This window comes from Oncorhynchus gorbuscha, unplaced genomic scaffold (assembly GCF_021184085.1).
Source record: "Oncorhynchus gorbuscha isolate QuinsamMale2020 ecotype Even-year unplaced genomic scaffold, OgorEven_v1.0 Un_scaffold_3555, whole genome shotgun sequence".
In the NCBI taxonomy this organism is placed as follows: Eukaryota; Metazoa; Chordata; class Actinopteri; order Salmoniformes; family Salmonidae; genus Oncorhynchus; species Oncorhynchus gorbuscha.
The window spans coordinates 2,107-20,552 of NW_025747763.1; the positions used below are offsets into that span (position 1 = coordinate 2,107).

Consider the following 18,446-nt stretch of genomic DNA (forward strand, 5'->3'; position numbering starts at 1 on the left):
TGGGGAGCTAGGCCCACCCACTGGGGAGCCAGGCCCACCCACTGGGGAGCCAGGCCCACCCACTGGGGAGCCAGGCCCACCCGCTGGGGAGCGAGGCCCACCCGCTGGGGAGCCAGGCCCACCCGCTGGGGAGCCAGGCCCACCCGCTGGGGAGCCAGGCCCAGCCACTGGGAGCCAGGCCCAGCCACTGGGAGCCAGGCCCAGCCACTGGGAGCCAGGCCCACCCACTGGGGAGCCAGGCCCACCCACTGGGAGCCAGGCCCACCCACAGGCCCACCCACTGGGAGCCAGGCCCACCCACTGGGGGAGCCACTGGGAGCCAGGCCCACCCACCAGGCCCACCCACTGGGGAGCCAGGCCCACCCACTGGGAGCCAGGCCCACCCACTGGGAGCCAGGCCCAGCCACTGGGAGCCAGGCCCACCCACTGGGAGCCAGGCCCACCCACTGGGAGCTAGGCCCACCCACTGGGGAGCCAGGCCCACCCACTGGGGAGCCAGGCCCACCCACTGGGGAGCCAGGCCCACCCACTGGGGAGCCAGGCCCACCCACTGGGGAGCCAGGCCCACCCACTGGGAGCCAGGCCCACCCACTGGGGAGGGCCCAGCCTGGGAGCCAGGCCCACCCACTGGGAGCCAGGCCCACCCACTGGGAGCCAGGCCCACCCACTGGGAGCCAGGCCCAGCCACTGGGAGCCAGGCCCACCCACTGGGAGCCAGGCCCAGCCACTGGGAGCCAGGCCCACCCACTGGGAGCCAGGCCCACCCACTGGGAGCTAGGCCCACCCACTGGGAGCCAGGCCCTGGGGAGCCAGGCCCACCCACTGGGAGCCAGGGCCAGGCCCACCCACTGGGGAGCCAGGCCCACCCACTGGGGGGAGCCAGCTGGGAGCCAGGCCCAGCCACTGGGGCCCACCCACTGGGGAGCCAGGCCACCCACTGGGAGCCAGGCCCACCCACTGGGAGCCAGGCCCTGCCAATCAGAATGAGTTTTTCACCACAAAAGAGCTTTATTACAGACAGAAATACTCCTCAGCACTTTACTTCTTGCGTTTATATTTGTGTTCAGTGTATTAATATGGTTTTTGAACACTATAATTGGTTTACATGCATGATGGCTTTACTTTTAGTTTATGGTTTGCACAGCTTGTTGGCCATTAGCCAATCAGTGTTTTTCTCAACGAGTTCAAAGCACTTCAATGCATCCAAATGGTATTTACGACTTCACAACTGGTAAATTCCCACCTCCCACTTGTTTACGAACCAGGCATATGTATTGGCCATTGAGAGAAGAATGGGTAACTGCAGAGTTGGGGAGATTCTTGTTTGAGAAAAAGACCATCCCTCCGTCCTCTCTGCTCCATGACCCAGAAACCAATAAGTGGTTGCGTGGTCGAGCAGTGTGTCAGTTCGTTAGTTGGCAAACGGGAAGAGTGTCGTCCTCTCTTCGATAGCCACCATCATTGCGGATAGTCAGGATAGTCATTACATTTCCAATTTGTAAGTCGCTCTGGATAAGAGCGTCTGCTAAATGACTTAAAAATGTAATGTAATGTAATGTAATGTAATGTTTCCTACTGCAGAAGAGTTTTGAAATCTGCCAAACCCAGTTTGAATCAGCTTTTGTTTTGTCAGAGGAGAAAAAACATGCACATGTTTAAAAGCAATACACTATTTATCCCTTTATCTATAACATGGCAGGTTAGGAGAACTAACGTAGCAGGTTAGGATAGTTGATATGACAGGTTAGGAGAACTAACGTAGCAGGTTAGGATAGTTGATATGGCAGGTTAGGAGAACTAACGTAGCAGGTTAGGATAGTTGATATGGCAGGTTAGGAGAACTAACGTAGCAGGTTAGGATAGTTGATATGGCAGGTTAGGAGAACTAACGTAGCAGGTTAGGATAGTTGATATGGCAGGTTAGGAGAACTAACGTAGCAGGTTAAGATAGTTGATATGACAGGTTAGGAGACCTAACGTAGCAGGTTAGGATAGTTGATATGGCAGGTTAGGAGAACTAACGTAGCAGGTTAAGATAGTTGATATGACAGGTTAGGAGAACTAACGTAGCAGGTTAGGAGAACTAACGTAGCAGGTTAGGATAGTTGATATGGCAGGTTAGGAGAATTAACGCTGCAGGATAGGATAATTAACTTGGTAGGTTAGGAGAATAGCTAATATGCTACACTGGTTTATTAAGTTGTGCAGCCCAATCAGCCACACAAAACTTTCTCACGTCCTCTCTTCTCCTCAAAACCCATTGGATGAGAAAGCTAAAGGTCCAGCCCCTCTGACCTTTTCCTCCAATGGGTTTTGAGGAGGAGATGAGGAAAGAGGACGCGAGGAGGATGTAATTGAGCTCTTCCCCATGACTCCATTGAGATCATAGAGAATGATAGAGAAATCCCCATATCATTCCCATTATGGCGTCTGTGAGGCAATCTCCAATTTGCTGTAGTCAATTTTCTTCTTCTAAATCAAAATCAAATGTATTTACAAAGCCCTTTTTACATCATCAGAAACATTTCAAATAAGGGCTGTGTTTCGTGTAGGCACCTTTAGTTCTTTATGATAAACATTTCCTTGTTTGACCACTAGGTTTTATGGGTATTATGACAAATACTGTGGTACTCTATAGCGTCTGTGACAACATGAGGCAATATCCATTTTGAAGTAGTAAATTATCTTTCTCACGATTGGCTGTCCTGGTAGGACATCACTCCAACATGGTCACTAGGAGTGATCAGCCAATGAAGTTGGAAGTCCCACCCAGTTGAGTACATAAAAATGGTGGAAGCTCTAAATCACATATGTCAGAGTCAAGGCCCGCGGGCCACATCCGGCCCGCGAGAAGGTTTTTTACGGCCCCTGGGATGATCTTGATTTATTATTAGAACCGGCCCGCAGACCGCAGCAAGCCGGCAGCCCGCAGATCTTTTACACGCACCAATACTACATTTCCCACAATGCAACGGTGACGCACCGAGCAGTAGGCTGCTTCATTTCAATATTTATTGGCACAGCAGTTGTCAGCATCACAGTAAAATTAACTTTCAGATACCCATCAAAAATGGCAAAACGGAAGGTGGACACTGAGAACCGGGGGTTTCAAACAAGGTGGGAGTCGGAGTATTTGTTCACGGAGGTAGCTGGAAAACCTGTGTGTCTTCTGTGTGGAGAAAGTGTGGCGGTACTGAAAGAGTATAATCTGAGACGACATTATGAAACGAAACACGCGGACAAAAACAAGAATATGGACATGGAACAAAGGCTACAAAAGGCAGAGGAATTAAAACGAGGCCTCAAATCTCGACAGGCTCTGTTCAAAAAGCCAAATCACAAGGCCAGGCTGCTGTCAAGGCCAGTTTTATTTTGGCAGAAGAGATCGCTAAATCAGCCCGGCCATTTACGGAGGGGGATTTCATCAAAAACTGCATGATTAAAGTTTGTGACGAAGTTTGCCCAGAAAAAAGGCAACTCTTTTTAAATGTGAGTCTGAGCAGAAACACCATTGCCGAGAGAGTAGACCAGTTGTCCATCAATCTAAAAGAGCAGCTTGTGAAAAAGGGAAAAGATTTCATTGCATATTCCTTGGCTGTGGATGAGAGCACCGACATTTCTGACATTGCCCAGTTGTCAATTTTCATCCGCGGAGTGGACTCCAGCCTAAGCGTGACAGAGGAGTTTTTGGCTTTACGTCCTATGCATGGCACAACTACGGGGCATGATTTGTATGAAGAGGTGTCAAGATGTGTAAATGAGATGGAGCTGCCTTGGGAAAAACTCGTGGGTTTGACAACCGACGGAGCACCTGCGATGTGTGGACACAGGAGCGGACTGGTGGAGAAGATACGGGAAAAGATGCAAGAGGAAAACGCGACAGGTGAGCTGACAGCTTATCATTGTATCATACACCAGGAAGCGTTGTGCGGTAAAGCCTTGAAAATGGAGCATGTAATGAGCATCATCACGCGCACAGTTAACTTTATCAGAGCCAAAGGTTTGAATCACCGCCAGTTCAAGGCATTTCTGACGGAGTTAGAAACGGAGCATGGTGATTTGCCTTATCACACAGAGGTGCGATGGCTAAGCCAGGGAAAGGTGCTTCAAAGATGTTTCGAGCTTCGTGAGGAGATTTGTCTGTTCTTGGACAGCAAAGGGAAAGACACAACACAACTCCGAGACGAAATGTTTCTGTGTGAAATGGCTTTTCTGTGTGACATTACGAGTCATCTGAATGCAATGAACTTGCAGCTGCAGGGTCGGGATCGTGTCATCTCTGATATGTACAGTACAGTGAAGGCATTTAAAACCAAACTGACTCTGTGGGAGACGCAGATGCGGAAAGAAAATTTGAGCCACTTTCCCAGCTGCCAGACCATGAAAGAGAAGCTCTCTACCAGTGCGTTCCCGAGCGCACAGTTGGCTGATAAAATAGGTATGCTTGCCGCTGACTTTCGACGCCGATTTGCTGACTTTGAAGCACAAAAAGCAGGTTGGAACTGCTCGGTAACCCATTTGCTGTTGACGTGGAAAGCTCACCACCAAACCTCCAAATGGAGTTGATTGACCTCCAATGCAATGATGCACTGAGGGCAAAATATGCGGCAGTGGGTGCTGCGGAGTTCGCCCGTTTCCTCCCCGACACAATGCCCCAGCTGCGCATCCAGGCTGCTCAAACGTTGTCTATGTTTGGCAGCACATACCTGTGTGAACAACTGTTTTCTTTGATGAACTTGAACAAAACATCACACAGAAGTCGACTTACTGCTGAACACCTCCACTCAATTCTGAGGATTTCCTCAGCTCAGAGCCTTACCCCGAACATTGATGAACTTGTGGAAAAGATGGGACACCACCAAGTATCACCCTCAACCTCAAACAAGTGAACATTACTGTGCAATCACATATTTAGAGTTTTTACTCAGTTCAAGTTTAAAAGTTAAAGTTTAATATTTGTTTTCACTGCATGTTACTTCTCCTTAAACAAAGTGTTGTTTTTGATTAATAGATTTTTGCACTTTATTTTATTGTATTTCAATCCAATTATATTTTTAAAATATTTCAGTTGAGTGGATGATAGAAAATTGCTATTATTGTTTTTTTCTTTGAAGTAAATTTAGCCCACTTTTGCTAAAATAGAAAATATAGGCTACTGATGGTGCCTTGAATACCGGTTTCTTTCATTTAATGTTCATGTTATGGGGATTTTTATATAAAGGAAATTTGTCTTTTGTGTCTGTTGAAAATTAAAGATTACTGACAGAGCCATAAGAAAATATTGCTTTATTTATCTGATCATATTGGAATATATTTGTTAGGTTTTCAGTAGGTTCAATTAGGTTCACTAGACTATATGCGTCATTTAAAAAATTTTCAATGAACATTCGAACAGTCCGGCCCTCGGCTTGTAGCTAAATTTTTTATTTGGCCCTCCGTCCATTTGACTTTGACACCCCTGCTCTAAATGATGCTGCCCATGCTATACAGCCTTTTGGCCACTAGAGGCCTCTATCATTCTCTATGCTTTGAAACCGCTGGTCTACCATATTGACACTCCCCAGTAGGAGCATTCCTCCATAGGAATGAATGGAATTCTACAGTATTTTGATTAAAGGTTTCAAGGACAAAACTACATGTATTTAAATATTTTGTTGTTGTAGTCGGGGCCGTAACATTAGTAATCAAATATGCATATACTTTAAGGAAAATTACATTTTTTTTCTGTAAATATCATATTACCTTTCACAACAACAACCAAAATCAATTAGAAATGTGCTCTTTATTTTGTGGCATGGTGTGAAATGCATTTATATAACCGTCCTCCAGGTGGTGCTGCTGTACAGTTTGTCAGAATAAGACACTTAGGAGACTATTGCCTATTATTCCTATTACTTGGTCTTGGTTCTGTTTTTTACTAGATCAAATTTAGAGTCAATGTTATGCTATTCCTGTGTTCTAAACAGGGTTGGATGATTATTCCTGTGTTCTAAACAGGGTTGGATGATTATTCCTGTATTCTATACAGGGTTGGATGATTATTCCTGTTTTCTAAAGAGGGTTGGATGAGTATTCCTGTGTTCTAAAGAGGGTTGGATGAGTATTCCTGTGTTCTAAAGGGGGTTGGATGAGTATTCCTGTGTTCTAAAGAGGGTTGGATGAGTATTCCTGTGTTCTAAAGAGGGTTGGATGAGTATTCCTGTGTTCTAAAGAGGGTTGGATGAGTATTCATGTGTTCTAAAGAGGGTTGGATGATTATTCCTGTGTTCTAAAGAGGATTGGATGAGTATTCCTGTGTTATAAAGAGGGTTGGATGAGTATTCCTGTGTTCTAAAGAGGGTTGGATGAGTATTCCTGTGTTCTAAAGAGGGTTGGATGAGTATTCCTGTGTTCTAAAGAGGGTTGGATGAGTATTCCTGTGTTCTAAAGAGGGTTGGATGAGTATTCCTGTGTTCTAAAGAGGGTTGGATGAGTATTCCTGTGTTCTAAAGAGGGTTGGATGAGTATTCCTGTGTTCTAAAGAGGATTGGATGAGTATTCCTGTGTTCTAAAGAGGGTTGGATGAGTATTCCTGTGTTCTAAAGAGGGTTGGATGAGTATTCCTGTGTTCTAAAGAGGATTGGATGAGTATTCCTGTGTTCTAAAGAGGATTGGATGAGTATTCCTGTGTTCTAAAGAGGGTTGGATGAGTATTCCTGTGTTCTAAAGAGGATTGGATGAGTATTCCTGTGTTCTAAAGAGGATTGGATGAGTATTCCTGTGTTCTAAAGAGGATTGGATGAGTATTCCTGTGTTCTAAAGAGGGTTGGATGAGTATTCCTGTGTTCTAAAGTGGGTTGGATGTGTATTTTTCCCTACTATTTGATTCTACAGCATCCAACAACTGTAGGCCTATTGGTCTAATCCATCATTTACTGATGGAAGAGTCCCTTATACACAGTTATACTTCATCTCGGGTAACCCACAACTAAAATATTGCGTAATTTGATCTGAAACACCATTTATGTTTACATAGTCCATCCACGAGGGTTAATTATAACCTAATTATAATAACCTAAACGTGTGATTAGGCAATAAGAGCTCTCTCTAGTTGAGTCAAGCAACAGATGAGTATCCAGGAAGCAAACATCCTGGATGGATATTTATCCTAGTCCTACATCAACTATTTACTTCAACTATATTGACTTAGTTTTCCACTGAATCTCACTGATAGGACTGTATAGACACTGCAGCCCAGGAGACACAATAAGAACACTGCAGCCCAGGAGACACAATAAGGACACTGCAGCCCAGGAGACACAATAAGGACACTGCAGCCCGGGAGACACAATAAGGACACTGCAGCCCAGGAGACACAATAAGGACACTGCAGCCCGGGAGACACAATAAGGACACTGCAGCCCAGGAGACACAATAAGGACACTGCAGCCCAGGAGACAATAAGGACACTGCAGCCCGGGAGACACAATAAGGACACTGCAGCCCGGGAGACACAATAAGGACACTGCAGCCCGGGAGACACAATAAGGACACTGCAGCCCGGGAGACACAATAAGGACACTGCAGCCCGGGAGACACAATAAGGACACTGCAGCCCGGGAGACACAATAAGGACACTGCAGCCCGGGAGACACAATAAGGACACTGCAGCCCGGGAGACACAATAAGGACACTGCAGCCCGGGAGACACAATAAGAACACTACAGCCCGGGAGACACAATAAGTACACTGCAGCCCGAGAGACACAATAAGGACACTGCAACCCGGGAGACACAATAAGAACACTGCAACCCGGGAGACTCAATAAGGACACTGCAGCCCGGGAGACACAATAAGGACACTGCAGCCTGGGAGACACATTAAGGACACTGCAGCCTGGGAGGCACATTAAGGACACTGCAGCCTGGGAGACACATTAAGGACACTGCAGCCTGGGAGACACATTAAGGACACTGCAGCCCAGGACACACAATAAGGACACTGCTGACCAGCAAAACAATTAATCAAAATCTAAAATGGGCCCTTACCTTCACCCTAACCCAACTTTCAACCCTAACCTAACCTAATTGTACCCCTGTGTAGACTTTAAGAAACACTCTAGGTAGCCATTTGAATAGCCCACTCAACCCTGTGTAGACTATTAAACACATTTATACAACAATAGCCTGTTAATTTAATGCTATTTCTTATCTACCGACTACACTCTAAAAGGTAAAGGTTCCTTATCCGTTAGTGGTTCTTCAAGTTGAAACTGTGGGGGAAACCCTATAAAGACCCCTATAACGTCCCCTATAAGGAACCCCTATAAGGACCCCTATAAGGAACCCCTATAAAGACCCCTATAAGGACCCCTATAAGGAACCCCTATAAGGACCCCTATAACGTCCCCTATAAGGTCCCCTATGAGGAACCCCTTTAAAGACCCCTATAAGGAACCCCTATAAGGACCCCTATAAGGAACCCCTATAAGGAACCCCTATAAGGTCCCCTATAAGGAACCCTATAACGTCCCCTATAAGGAACCCCTATAAGGACCCCTATAAGGAACCCCTATAAGGAACCCCTATAAGGACCCCTATAACGTCCCCTATAACGTCCCCTATAAGGACCCCTATAACGTCCCCTATAAGGACCCCTATAACGTCCCCTATAACGTCCCCTATAAGGACCCCTATAACGTCCCCTATAACATCCCCTATAACGTCCCCTATAAGGTCCCCTATAACGTCCCCTATAAGGAACCCCTATAAGGACCCCTATAAGGACCCCTATAACGTCCCCTATAACGTCCCCTATAAGGAACCCCTATAAGGACCCCTATAAGGACCCCTATAAGGAACCCCTATAAGGACCCCTATAAGGAACCCCTATAAGGACCCCTATAAGGACCCCTATAAGGAACCCCTATAAGGACCCCTATAACGTCCCCTATAAGGAACCCCTATAAGGTCCCCCTATAAGGACCCCTATAAGGTCCCCTATGAGGAACCCCTATAAGGAACCCCTATAAGGAACCCCTATAAGGAACCCCTATAAGGACCCCTATAAGGTCCCCTATGAGGAACCCCTATAAGGAACCCCTATAAGGAACCCCTATAACGTCCCCTATAAGGTCCCCTATGAGGAACCCCTTTAAAGACCCCTATAATGTCCCCTATAAGGAACCCCTATAAGGACCCCGGGCAGCCGAGCGGAAATGGAGGAAAACTCGCCTCCCTGCGGACCTGGCATCCTTTCACTCCCTCCTCTCTACATTTTCCTCCTCTGTCTCTGCTGCTAAAGCCACTTTCTACCACTCTAAATTCCAAGCATCTGCCTCTAACCCTAGGAAGCTCTTTGCCACCTTCTCCTCCCTCCTGAATCCTCCCCCACCCCCACCCCCCTCCTCCATCTCTGCAGATGACTTCGTCAACCATTTTGAAAAGAAGGTCGACGACATCCGATCCTCGTTTGCTAAGTCAAACGACACCGCTGGTTCTGCTCACACTGCCCTACCCTGTGCTCTGACCTCTTTCTCCCCTCTCTCTCCAGATTAAATCTCGCGTCTTGTGACGGCCGGCCGCCCAACAACCTGCCCGCTTGACCCTATCCCCTCCTCTCTTCTCCAGACCATTTCCGGAGACCTTCTCCCTTACCTCACCTCGCTCATCAACTCATCCCTGACCGCTGGCTACGTCCCTTCCGTCTTCAAGAGAGCGAGAGTTGCACCCCTTCTGAAAATACCTACACTCGATCCCTCCGATGTCAACAACTACAGACCAGTATCCCTTCTTTCTTTTCTCTCCAAAACTCTTGAACGTGCCGTCCTTGGCCAGCTCTCCCGCTATCTCTCTCTGAATGACCTTCTTGATCCAAATCAGTGAGGTTTCAAGACTAGTCATTCAACTGAGACTGCTCTTCTCTGTATCACGGAGGCGCTCCGCACCGCTAAAGCTAACTCTCTCTCCTCTGCTCTCATCCTTCTAGACCTATCGGCTGCCTTCGATACTGTGAACCATCAGATCCTCCTCACCACGCGATCTCACCACTGGTGTCCCCCAGGGCTCTGTTCTAGGCCCTCTCCTATTCTCGCTATACACCAAGTCACTTGGCTCTGTCATAACCTCACATGGTCTCTCCTATCATTGCTATGCAGACGACACACAATTAATCTTCTCCTTTCCCCCTTCTGATGACCAGGTGGCGAATCGCATCTCTGCATGTCTGGCAGACATATCAGTGTGGATGACGGATCACCACCTCAAGCTGAACCTCGGCAAGACGGAGCTGCTCTTCCTCCCGGGGAAGGACTGCCCGTTCCGTGATCTCGCCATCACGGTTGACAACTCCATTGTGTCCTCCTCCCAGAGCGCTAAGAACCTTGGCGTGATCCTGGACAACACCCTGTCGTTCTCAACTAACATCAAGGCGGTGGCCCGTTCCTGTAGGTTCATGCTCTATAACATCCGCAGAGTACGACCCTGCCTCACACAGGAAGCGGCCCAGGTCCTAATCCAGGCACTTGTCATCTCCCGTCTGGATTACTGCAACTCGCTGTTGGCTGGGCTCCCTGCCTGTGCCATTAAACCCCTACAACTCATCCAGAACGCCGCAGCCCGTCTGGTGTTCAACCTTCCCAAGTTCTCTCACGTCACCCCGCTCCTCCGCTCTCTCCACTGGCTTCCAGTTGAAGCTCGCATCCGCTACAAGACCATGGTGCTTGCCTACGGAGCTGTGAGGGGAACGGCACCTCAGTACCTCCAGGCTCTGATCAGGCCCTACACCCAAACAAGGGCACTGCGTTCATCCACCTCTGGCCTGCTCGCCTCCCTACCACTGAGGAAGTACAGTTCCCGCTCAGTCCAGTCAAAACTGTTCGCTGCTCTGGCCCCCCAATGGTGGAACAAACTCCCTCACGACGCCAGGACAGCGGAGTCAATCACCACCTTCCGGAGACACCTGAAACCCCACCTCTTTAAGGAATACCTAGGATAGGATAAGTAATCCTTCTCACCCCCCCCCTTTAAGATTTAGATGCACTATTGTAAAGTGACTGTTCCACTGGATGTCATAAGGTGAATGCACCAATTTGTAAGTCGCTCTGGATAAGAGCGTCTGCTAAATGACTTAAATGTAAATGTAAATGTACATATTCTTACCTCTTTGTTGATTGATATCCACTGAATTGTGTCCATTTTCTTTGTTTTAGAAAGATTTGCACAAATATGAAAAGATAGATGGTATCAAAATAAAACAATATACATTTAGATCTTACATGGTACAAACCTCATCTTAAATTGAGGAGATCTTTACATTCTTCAGTTATGTTCCTGCTGTCCTTTCAAATTCAAATCCAAATGTTTCAGTTGGGCAGTTAGGCTCCTGCAAGAACCCCCAACAACTAAGGAGGTTCCACGATGAACCCCACCTCCTATGGGGTTCTTGGAAGAACCTTTTGGGGGCAATTTTCAGTGCCAAGAACCCTAAGGTTCTTTAAAGAATGTTGAGGATCTTCGAAGAACCCTTGTTGAACCCCTAGTGTACTCTCTCTCTGTCTCTCTCTCAGCCTCTTTTCCTCGGTTTCTCTCTCTCTCAGCCTCTTTTCCTCTGTCTCTCTCTCTCTCTCTCTCTCTCTCTCTCTCTCTCTCTCTCTCTCTCTCTCTCTCTCTCTCTCTCTCTCTCTCAGCCTCTTTTCCTCTGTCTCTCCCTCTCTCTCTCTCTCTCTCTCTCTCTCTCTCAGCCTCTTTTCCTCTGTCTCTCTCTCAGCCTCTCTTCCTCTGTCTCTCTCTCTTCCTCTCTCTCAGCCTCTCTTCCTCTGTCTCTCTCTCTCTCTCTCTCTCTCTCTCTCTCTCTTCCTCTCTCTCAGCCTCTTTTCCTCTGTCTCTCTCTCTCTCTCTCTCTCTCTCTCTCTCTCTCTCTCTCTCTCTCTCTCTCTCTCTCTCTCTCTCTCTCCCTCTCTCTCAGCCTCTTTTCCTCTGTCTCTCTCTCTCTTTTCCTCTCTCTCTTTTCCCTTTTCCTCTCTCTCTTTCTTTCACAGCCAACAGATGAGGAAGACTTCCTTCTTATCCAGGTCGCAATCATGAAACTACCTGCCTTTTGCGGCAGTAGAAGTTGCTCATAGGCACAGATCTAGGATCAGATCACCCTCCCTCGACCCCGACCTTAACCATTAGACTGTAGTGTGCAAAACTGACCTTAGATCAGTGTATCCAGACTATAGAACGGGAAATAGATGTATTATCAGGCGTGGGACTCGGGCAGCAGGTATATAAGCGCTTCCTGGATCTCTTTTAGCCTATATGGGCAATGTATCATCATATTTCTCCCAGGAGTGTTTTTACAGCAGAGTGCTGTGCAGGTGAGAACAGAACGGCACGCAGAGGCACCTGTAGCTATTTGTCATTGCCACTGTAGCACGGAGTGGGACAGGATAGCCTTCTCTCTCTCTCTCTCACACACACACACACACAGACGGGGATTTAGGCTACACAGACACACACTGACAGGGATTTAGGCTACTGTGTGTGTGTGTGTGTGTGTGTGTGTGTGTGTGTGTGTGTGTGTGTGTGTGTGTGTGTGTGTGTGTGTGTGTGTGTGTGTGTGTGTGTGTGTGTGTGTGTGTGTGTGTGTGTGTGTGTGTGTGTGTGTGTGTGTGTGTGTGTGTGTGTGTGTGTGTGTGTGTGTGTGTGTGTGTGTGTGTGTGTGTGTGTGTGTGTGCGTGTGCGTGTGCGTGTGTGTGTGAAGCAGCTATTCCTTAATCTTTGATCTTCTGGATAAACCCTCGGGTCGGCTCGATGGTAATCTACTGTAATTCAGTGTCCTAGTTGAACAACTTTACAGTTATCTTTTTAGTGTTAGACTGTGTGCTGCTATTTCAGATTGATTGACATCTGTCCTCCCTGTGAGTAGCCAACATGTCTTTCTTTATACTCTGTGGTTTGGACACTTTTGTCTGTGTTCAGCACAGTCACACCAATGCGCATCATCATGGCGAAAGGGGAGTTTTGGGCCGCGGATGTCTGTGATCGTTCCTTCGGACTGAAACTCCTGTCCTACCTGGGATAGGTAGCCTAACGTAACCTGGTTCCCGGTTTGAGGAACTTCACACTTTCATCGGACTCTAGATTTTTCACACGGACATTCTATAGAATGGAGTGGGAGCTGAGACCGCGGCTTTGTTTCCTAACGAAAGGGCCGCGCGGGTACGGCTTTCACCTTCACGGCGAGCGGAATAAAGGCGGACAGTTCATACGGAAAGTGGAACCCGGTTCGTCCGCGGAGCTTTCGGGGCTGCGCGCGGGGGACCGGGTCGTGGAAGTGAACGGGGAAAACGTGGAAGACGAGACGCACTATCAAGTGAGTGCTCTCTCTCTCTCTCTCTCTAAATTCAATTTCAATTCAAAGGGCTTCATTGGGAAACATATGTTTACATTGCCAAAGCAAGTGAAATAGATGAACAAAAGTGAAATAATCAAAAATGAACCGTAAACATTAAATCATTGAAGATGTTATATTATGGGTATGTACAGGGTTAAATCATTGAAGATGTTATATTATGGGTATGTACAGGGTTGTAACCATGTGCAAACAGTTGAAGTACAAAGGGGAAAATAAATCAACATAAATATGAGTTGTATTTACAATGATGTTTGTGTTTCACTTGTTGCCCTTTTGTTGTGGCAGACAGTGCATGAAGTGCAGCTCAGTTTCCACCTCATTTTGTGGGCAGTGTGAACATTGCCTGTCTTCTCTTGAGAGCCAGGTCTGCCTACAGCGGCCTTTCTCAATAGCAAGGCTATGCTCACGGAGTCTGTACATAGTCAAAGCTTTCCTTAAGTCTGGGTCAGTCACAGTGGTCAGGTATACTCTCTCTTTTGTCTCTCTCTCTGTGTGTGTGTGTGTGTGTGTGTGTGTGTGTGTGTGTGTGTGTGTGTGTGTGTGTGTGTGTGTGTGTGTGTGTGTGTGTGTGTGTGTGTGTGTGTGTGTGTGTGTGTGTGTGTGTGTGTGTGTGTGTGTGTGTGTGTGTGTGTGTGTGTGTGTGTGTGTGTGTGTGTGTGTGTTACAGTATGCGTGTGAACCACAGACAAGAGGTCACCTTCTACCTGTTTGCCCATTTAAGATTTAGATGTGATTAGATCCCATTTAGCCGACGTCAACGGTGACATCTAGTTTTCCTGGTGTCCGACACATAACGAAAAAGACATTACAGACGAACTTCCCGTAGCCTGGGGATGGACAGTGAACTGGGTCAAATGAGCCCTTATTGTCATGGGAATCAATGGAAGGTATTGTGGAGCTGGAACTATGTGTGTTAAAAACAAACCCAGGTCTTTGAAACTGGGTTAAGGTTATCACACCAACAGCTATTTGCCCTAGATGTGGTCGGATCACCTTTTAACCCTTTAACTACCCCTGTCTCCAGCAGTGCTGGGGTCAAATCCAGTTCAATTCCAGCCCATTCAGGAAGTAGTCTACACTGAAATTCTAATTCTCTTCAATGAGGAAAATTTGGACTTGGAATTTGGTTTACTTTGAATTTAAATGGAATTGACAACCCTACTCTCCATGTTAACCCATTACTCTCTCTCTCTCTCTCTCTCTCTCTCTCTCTCTCTCTCTCTCTCTCTCTCTCTCTCTCTCTCTCTCTCTCTCTCTCTCTCTCTCTCTCTCTCTCTCTCTCTCTCTCTCTCTCTCTCTCTCTCTCTCTCTCTCTCCAGTCTTCCTTGTCCTCTGCCACCATCCCTCTGTTGGCTCTGTCATTATTCCTCACCTCGTCTAAAATATCTTCTCTCATCCTCTTTTTCACCTCTCTCTCCTTCTTCTTTCCTCTCCATAGTTTTTCATCTCTCACAATTTGTGCTTTATTGACATGACTATGAACGGACCAACAAAAATGTGATATCAGTTAATAATTTACCCCCTCTCTCTTTTTCTCCCTTTATCTCTCCCCTCCTCCCCTCCTCCCCTCCTCCCCTCTCTTTTTCTCCCTTTATCTCTCCTCTCTCCCTCCTCCCCTCTCTCTTTTTCTCCCTTTATCTCTCCTCTCTCCCCCTCTCTTTTTCTCCCTTTATCTCTCCCTCTCCCCTCCTCCCCTCTCTTTTTCTCCCTTTATCTCTCCTCTCCCCTCTCCTCTCCCCTCTCCTCTCTCCCCTCTCTTTTTCTCCCTTTATCTCTCCTCCTCCCCCTCCCCCTCTCTTTTTCTCCCTCTCCTCTCCCCTCCTCCCCCTCTCTCTTTTTCTCCCTTTATCTCTCCTCTCTCCCTCCTCCCCCTCTCTCTTTTTCTCCCTTTATCTCTCCTCTCTCCCCCTCTCTTTCTCCCCTCTCTCTCTTTTCTCCCTTTTCTCCCTTTATCTCCTCTCTCCCCTCCTCCCCCTCTCTCTTTTCTCCCTTTATCTCTCCCTCTCCCTCCTCTCTCTTTTTCTCCCTTTATCTCCTCCTCCCCCTCTCTCTTTTTCTCCCTTTATCTCTCCTCTCTCCCATCCTCCCCTCCTCCCTCTCTCTTTTTCTCCCTTTATCTCTCCTCTCTCCCCTCCTCCCCTCTCTCTTTTTCTCCCTTTATCTCTCCTCCCCCCTCTCTCCCCTATCTCCCCTCTCTCCTTTCTTTTCCTCCTTTATCTCCCTCTCTCCCTCCCCTCTCTCTTTTTCTCCCTTTATCTCTCCTCTCTCCCCTCTCTCTTTTTCTCCCTTTATCTCTCCTCTCTCCCCTCTCTCTTTTTCTCCCTTTATCTCTCCTCTCTCCCCTCTCTCTTTTTCTCCCTTTATCTCTCCTCTCTCCCCTCTCTCTTTTTCTCCCTTTATCTCTCCTCTCTCCCTCTCCCCTCTCTTTTTTCTCCCTTTATCTCTCCCTCCTCTCTCCCTCTCTCTTTTCTCCCTTTATCTCTCCTCTCTCCCCTCTCTGTTTTTCTCCCTTTATCTCTCCTCTCTCCCCTCTCTCTTTTTCTCTCCTTTATCTCTCCTCTCTCCCCCCTCTCTCTTTTCTCCCTTTATCTCTCTCTCCCTCCTCCCCTCCTCCCCTCTCTTTTTCTTTTTCTCCCTTTATCTCTCCTCTCTTTTTCTCCCTTTATCTCTCCTCTCTCCCCTCTCTCTTTTTCTCCCTTTATCTCTCCTCTCTCCCCCTCTCTTTTTCTCCCTTTATCTCTCCTCTCTCCCCTCTCTCTTTTTCTCCCTTTATCTCTCTCTCTCCCATCCTCCCCTCCTCCCCTCTCTCTTTTTCTCCCTTTATCTCTCTCTCTCTCCCTCCTCCCCCTCTCTTTTTCTCCCTTTATCTCTCCTCTCTCCCTCCTCCCCCCTCTCTCTTTTTCTCCCTTTATCTCTCCTCCCCCTCTCTCTTTTCTCCCTTTATCTCTCCTCTCCTCCCTCCTCCCCTCTCTCTTTTTCTCCCTTTATCTCTCCTCTCTCTCTCCCCTCCTCCCCTCTCTCTTTTTCTCCCTTTATCTCCTCTCTCCCTCCTCCCCTCCTCTTTTCTCCTCTCTTTTTCTCCCTTTATCTCTCTTTTTCTCCCTCTCCCATCCTCCCCTCCTCCCTCTCTCTTTTTCTCCCTTTATCTCTCCTCTCTCCCTCCTCCCCCTCTCTCTTTTTCTCCCTTTATCTCTCCTCTCTCCCCTCTCTTTTTTCTCCCTCCTCCCCCTCTCTCTTTTTCTCCCTTTATCTCTCCTCTCTCCCTCCTCCTCTTTTTCTCCCTCTCTCCCTCTCTCTTTTTCTCCCTTTATCTCTCCTCTCTCCCCCCTCCTCCCCTCTCTCTTTTTCTCCCTTTATCTCTCCTCTCTCCCTCCTCCCCCCTCTCTTTTTCTCCCTTTATCTCTCCTCTCTTCTCCCCTCTCTCTTTTTCTCCCTTTATCTCTCCTCTCTCCCCTCCTCCCCTCTCTCTTTTCTCCCTTTATCTCTCCTTCTCTCCTCCCCCCTCTCTTTTTCTCCCTTTATCTCTCCTCTCTCCCCTCCTCTCTTTTTCTCCCTTTATCTCTCTCTCTCTTTTCTCCCTTTATCTCCCTCCTCCCCCTCTCTCTCTCCCTTTATCTCTCCCTCTTATCCTCCCCTCCCCCTCTCTTTTTCTCCCTTTATCTCTCCTCCTCCCCTCTCTCTTTTTCTCCCTTTATCTCTCCTCTCTCCCCTCCTCCCCTCTCTCTTTTTCTCCCTTTATCTCTCCTTTTCCTCCCTTTCTCTTTTTCTCCCTCTCTCCTCTCTCCCCTCCTCCCCTCTCTCTTTTTCTCCCTTTATCTCTCTCCCCTCTCTCCCCTCCCTCTCTCTCTTTTCTCCCTTTATCTCTCCTCTCTCCCTCCTCCCCCTCTCTCTTTTTCTCCCTTTATCTCTCCTCTCTCCCATCCTCCCCCTCTCTCTTTTTTCTCCCTTTATCTCTCCTCTTTCCTCTCCCTTTATCTCTCTCCTCCCCCCTCCCCCTCTCTCTTTTTCTCCCTTTATCTCTCTCTCTCTCCCCCTCCTCCCTCTCTCTTTTTCTCCCTTTATCTCTCCTCTCTCCCCTCCTCCCCTCTCTTTTTTCTCCCTTTATCTCTCCTCTCTCCCCTCCTCCCCCTCTCTCTTTTTCTCCCTTTATCTCTCCTCTCTCCCCTCTCTCTTTTTCTCCCTTTATCTCTCCTCTCTCCCCTCCTCCCCTCTCTCTTTTTCTCCCTTTATCTCTCTCTCTCCCTCCTCCCCCTCTCTCTTTTTCTCCCTTTATCTCTCCCTCTCTCTCCCTCTCTCTTTTTCTCCCTTTATCTCTCCTCTCTCCCATCCTCCCCCTCTCTCTTTTTCTCCCTTTATCTCTCCTCTCTCCCCTCTCTCTTTTTCTCCCTTTATCTCTCCTCTCTCCCATCCTCCCCCTCTCTCTTTTTCTCCCTTTATCTCTCCTCTCTCCCCTCTCTCTTTTTCTCCCTTTATCTCTCCTCTCTCCCCTCCTCCCCTCTCTCTTTTTCTCCCTTTATCTCTCCTCTCTCCCATCCTCCCCTCTCTCTTTTTCTCCCTTTATCTCTCCTCTCTCCCATCCTCCCCCTCTCTCTTTTTCTCCCTTTATCTCTCCTCTCTCCCATCCTCCCCCTCTCTCTTTTTCTCCCTTTATCTCTCCTCTCTCCCATCCTCCCCCCTCTCTTTTTCTCCCTTTATCTCTCCTCTCTCCCCTCCTCCCCTCTCTCTTTTCTCCCTTTATCTCTCCTCTCTCCCCTCTCTCTTTTCTCCCTTTATCTCTCCTCTCTCCCCTCCTCCCTCTCTCTCTTTTTCTCCCTTTATCTCTCCTCTCCCCTCCCCTCCCCCTCTCTCTTTTCTCCCTTTATCTCTCTCTCTCCCTCTCTCTTTTTCTCCCTTTATCTCTCCTCTCTCCCCTCCTCCCTCTCTCTCTTTTTCTCCCTTTATCTCTCCTCTCTCCCCTCCTCCCCTCTCTCTTTTTCTCCCTTTATCTCTCCTCTCTCCCCTCCTCCCTCTCTCTCTTTTTCTCCCTATATCTCTCCTCTCTCCCCTCCTCCCCTCTCTCTTTTTCTCCC

General features: G+C 47.9%; 1 protein-coding gene across 1 annotated transcript in view; it reads left to right on the forward strand.

Moving 5' to 3' along the window:
- Positions 1 to 12,728: 12,728 nt before the first annotated feature.
- Positions 12,729 to 18,446, forward strand: part of LOC124027919 (Na(+)/H(+) exchange regulatory cofactor NHE-RF2-like) — a gene marked incomplete at its 3' end in the record, with an annotated part of 31,433 nt that continues 25,715 nt past the window's right edge. The window contains exon 1 of the mRNA XM_046340123.1: positions 12,729 to 13,335. Within this exon, the coding sequence (XP_046196079.1) occupies positions 13,129 to 13,335 (207 nt within the window). The remainder of the gene's footprint in view (positions 13,336 to 18,446) is intronic.